Source organism: Acanthaster planci, linkage group LG04, assembly GCF_054643075.1.
Source record: "Acanthaster planci isolate LZ-2023a linkage group LG04, COTS_SCS, whole genome shotgun sequence".
NCBI lineage: Eukaryota > Metazoa > Echinodermata > Asteroidea > Valvatida > Acanthasteridae > Acanthaster > Acanthaster planci.
In genome coordinates this window covers 15,936,278-15,940,924 of record NC_141780.1, presented here as the reverse complement: position 1 = coordinate 15,940,924, position 4,647 = coordinate 15,936,278, and the positions used below count along the sequence as shown (strand labels likewise).

The 4,647-nt window shown below is 45.5% G+C and overlaps 1 protein-coding gene across 1 annotated transcript; it reads left to right on the top strand.

The window, feature by feature from the left end:
* ppil1 (peptidylprolyl isomerase like 1) lies at nt 1-4,647 on the top strand. Its single transcript, XM_022225457.2, has 3 exons — nt 1-172; nt 2,495-2,649; nt 3,320-4,647. The coding sequence occupies exons 1-3, from the start codon at nt 126-128 to the stop codon at nt 3,607-3,609; spliced, it is 492 nt and encodes a 163-aa protein (XP_022081149.1). The 5' UTR covers nt 1-125; the 3' UTR covers nt 3,610-4,647.

Sequence of the window (4,647 nt, the reverse complement as noted above, 5' to 3'; positions counted from 1 at the left end):
GCGACATTCTTTATTCTCGAAAACGCGTGGCGCACTCGTGTAGTCGTTTCTGAGGCTTTCGGCATTTACGTGATATCTCTACTTTTTTCGTGCCTTCGGACCTCTGTTGGTGTATCACTAGAGCCATGTCTTCCGCCCACCAAGAACCACCATGTGTTCAACTGGAAACAAGGTATACCGGGTACAGTAGGCCATGGTCAACCGCTCTGTCACCACTGTAAAAAAAATGTCGACCGTGACTTGTTGGACGCGAACTCGATGTGTCGGAATAGCCTGACCCGTAAACAGGGCCCAACGAATACATGTGCTTGTCATGTACTTGACAAGAATATGATATCAAATCAGTGCTCTGAAATATATGATTGCCGAGTTTCGGTAACTGAGTACCTGCTTCAGTGCAAGTAGATTCAGTTCTGAATGAACGCGGAAAAATCCACGTTCATATCCCCTGGATGCAGCGTTCCAAGTTCCAAAAAAAAATGACGCGCTGCTCCAGTTTGTTACTCTGTACATTAGATGACGCTTTCCGCAGGATGCAGACGCTTATGTCACCGAGGGCATGTGGCGGCGCGCAAAAGTGCTGGGCAAAAGTGAGACCAAGTGTTTGTTGGCGCACACTGCGCAAGTGTTCCGTGAAGCAAGTAACCCTCTGATATTCCAATGCTCAGTTAGTAACCCTTTGACATTCCGCGACCGCTCAGGATTCATATCTCTTGAAAGAGTAGAATGCAAAAGGGACCAAAAACAAACTATGACACCTACATTTTCAGGTCTTGTTTGACAGCCATAAACCCCATACCCTGAGTAGCAAGGAGTTGTTGCTGATTGAGAACAGTGAGATCAAATTCAGTGTAATCTCCAGGCAGGGCATGCGGTTTGGGTATTTTATTTTGACTCGAGAAAAGTGTGGTGCGATGCATTCCCTTTCCTATCTTGTTTGCAAGCAAAGAACACCAACAAGACTTTAGTCAAAGCCGTTTTGACCTTGGAAAACTGCGTTGCCCTGGTTGAAATGGAGGCAGCAGGGTTGCTAAAGTGTACAGAAACAATTTGAAAATAAGTTGAGATGAAATGCGATGAAAATAGAATGTATGAATGGGCAGTATATGTTAAACCGGCAACGGCAAAAATTTCCGTAAAGGTATTCTGCTGGCAGCCCTTTCTGATTGGTCCAAATCCATGACGTATTTATTGCCGCCATCGAAATGCCTGCAGCGTTGGTATTATACCGGTAAAATAGTTCCAGGCATTTCGTTGCCGGCAATAAATACGCCATGGATTTGGACCGATCAGGAAGGACTGTTGGCAGAATACCTGTACGGAAGTTGCTGGTTTAATATCCACTGCTTATAAATTAACCGTTTTTCCTCTAATAGTCATATTGCTGTAAAAGAATCAAATGGTCACATACACTGCACGTGTACATTTTAGAGCTTTTTTGACCCCGAAAAACCCCATGCCCGGCTGGGGTTGGAAGGAACTGTTGCTGATTGGGAAAAGTGAGATCAGATTCAATTGAATGGATGTACATGTACATGTAATTTCCGGGCGAGGCATGGGGTTTGGGTTGTGAGGTCATATACAGTGTAATCTCCTGGCGAGGCATGGGGTAATGCTCGGGGTTGCCTCTGTAGGAGAGAGTTGTGTATGCATACATCATTGTGAAATGGCATGTACATGTACAATGTAAATAAGGTACACTGTACATGTGCATGTGAGTGGATGTGCGTGGTGGCGCAGTTTGGTTTATTTTGTCCCTTTTGCACTCCATCATTTGTAAGGATGTGCATCTTGATTGTCAAACAGAACTTTACTTATTCGACTTTGGAATATCAAACGATTACGTGTTCATCAATGAATGTCGACTGAGGAACTAACTTCACATCGGTCTTGTGTACTGCACCTGTAACTGCATGTATAAGGTCTCTGAGCTGACGAATGCGAATAGTAATAGGGCCAAAGCCATGATTGGTCTTGTGTGTATGGTCACGGCACAGGAGGCCTCTAGGACATTACTTACCAATGAAAGTGCACCCTAACATCGCATGATCATCAAAAGTTCTAACATGTCTAAAATTAGCCTGCATTCTTGGACACGTAGTGTAAGTACTGTACTTGTGTGTACAACACACTAGCATGACTAGCCTCAACCAAGGACCAGTGTGTCCCAATGGCATCAGGCATTAATTGTCCCCTCCTCCGAATGCAGACAGACAGTAAACCATCGCTGTTAACTCCAGACACTCACAGGCACACTGTCCCTAAAGAATGAACATCATTCTGATGGTATGATGGGTCTGATTAGCTCACTTGCCAACCAAAAGCACTACGGGTACATGCGCCAGTACTGTACTGTACTTTGCCAGTAAATTTGGCCAGATTCACCGCCCTTTCCCAGATTTATGTAAACTATGTGCCTTGATGCAGTTGTGGTTGCCACTTTGCCACACTTGGTGCCTCAAGTGATAGGATGCTTTTAATTTCACTCACACAGCATGGGCAAAATTACGCTGGAAATGTACTGGCTGCACGCCCCAAAGACCTGCAAGAACTTTGTGGAGCTTTCTAGAAGAGGTTACTACAATGGCATCATATTTCACCGCATCGTCCCCAACTTTGTGGTGCAAGGCGGCGACCCTTCGGGCACAGGTACATGCAGATTTGGACAGCTGGTGTTGTCTTATGCAGCTGTGTAGATTCTGAAGACGAGCAGGACCTCCTTACAATTAGCCTTGTAGAAGCAAGGGGGACACTTTAGGAGGGAGCTGTTGGAAGTGTTAACCTTGGAGTAAACACCAAAGATTTGACTCAAACCAAATAGCGCCCCCTGTTGTGACCGTCATACCCTTGACATTGTAAAGAGCAGGGCTTTTTCAGATCATCTCGCAGCTGGAACCACATCTGAGGTTACTCACAATGAGTACATGTACATCTAAGAAGTTTCTAGACAATCTGACTTGCATTTCTCACTCTGTTGTTGTCATTTGAGGTTCATGGCCTCGCATGTGTTGGCCTCCGTGCATTGAGCTTGTTGAGTCTCTGCCATCACGTTAGAAAATCTGCATTAAAGACCCACCAGGAAAAAAGATGAGGCTGATACATGTATGTTCTTCATGCTTAGTCAGGCCTGTGGCAATGTCATGCTCGTTTTTTTAAAAGTACGTGTACAGTGTACTTTTGGAAAAAGTCACAAAAGGTTAACTTGTGAGACTACCTTGTATTTACAATGATTCCAGGTAATTCACTAGATGTGTAGGCCGACTTAATGTGCCCTAAAATGTCATGAAATGATTCAGTGTTCCATTTTATCTTGACACAGGGCGCGGAGGGGCATCCATTTATGGCCCAACGTTCCCTGACGAGATCCACCACGAGCTACGCCACACGGGGGCCGGCATCCTGTCCATGGCCAACGCTGGCCCCAACACCAACGGCAGCCAGTTCTTCATCACGCTGGCCCCCTGCCAGAACCTAGACGGCAAGCACGCCATCTTCGGCCGGGTCTCCGAGGGGCTGGGCGTGGTCAAACGCATGGGCATGGTAGACACCAACACCGAGGAAAGGCCTGTGGAGGAGGTCAAGATCTTGCGGGCCTATCCGCTCATCTGACCACCCTTCCCCCCCACATGCATCCGAAGCCGTTAAGCCTCATGTCACAAATTGAACTATGGGACCTGTCTTGGTGTGCTGTCTTGGCTTGGCACTATGGATGGATGGTGGTGTAATACCATGCTTTGCTAATGTGGACCAGTGAACCTTGACTCGCTATCTTGACCAAAAGCATTGTTGGCAGGCAGTTAACCCAGATGGGACTTCAAGGAGATTATGAGCACCCAGTACTAAGTAAAAGGGACATGTACAGAGACAACATCAGGAGAATCATAATCACATGGCAGGGTGATACGGAGCTGGTGTGCATCGCGTCATAAGAACAGGGAGCCAACACACTCATATGCTGTGTGCATAAGTTAAGCAATGTTAATCTTTTAATTTTGTGGAAAATGCGGACTTGTTTTAAGAATTTGCTCGACTGTGCATGAAACGTGGACAGCTACATTTTGGAACAGCTTCTTTAATTCCCAGAGCAGTCTGCAGGAGAAAGACGACAAGTGTAATTCGCGATTTTAAAGGCCGGAAGGTGAACTGTGATTCAGAAGCCAGGGTAGAATGCTGATGATAATGTACACGTGCATACTTGGCCCTAAGCCACATGAGTTCATTTAGCTATCCGTTTCAAAGCATTTATGTTTTCTGCGACTGAGAACGGCACAAATTTTGCCCAGTCTGAGCCCCGTTTGTTTTATGTGGTACCAACAGTAAAACGTTTGAAAAGGATTCTGGAGGCGAAGCCCAAGCAGTTCTAGAAACCCAGATTCGGCAAATGATCACATGCAGGCATGATTAATTGTTTAAGTAACCATTGTGAAAATTTAAGGAGGTCATAATTGACCTTTGTCCTTGCGACGTCTTACATAGCAGGGAAATTGCCAGGTATATGCAGGCTACTTGATGAGGACAGACCCCTCACATCTGCTACATGAACACTTGAAGACTTCTGAGCAAAGACAATATAACTGAACCTTTGGAATAGAAGTAGTCGGAAAACAGCAAGAATGATGTATATAAAGCTTAGTGCATTTTGCCAAA

Bases quoted from the DNA above. Each gene is read 5' to 3' on its own strand.
- ppil1 (XM_022225457.2), top strand. From the start codon at position 126: ATGTCTTCCGCCCACCAAGAACCACCATGTGTTCAACTGGAAACAAG. The intron at 173-2,494 runs GTATACCGGGTA...TCACTCACACAG, and splicing joins TGTGTTCAACTGGAAACAAG to CATGGGCAAAATTACGCTGG. The intron at 2,650-3,319 runs GTACATGCAGAT...ATCTTGACACAG, and splicing joins CGGCGACCCTTCGGGCACAG to GGCGCGGAGGGGCATCCATT.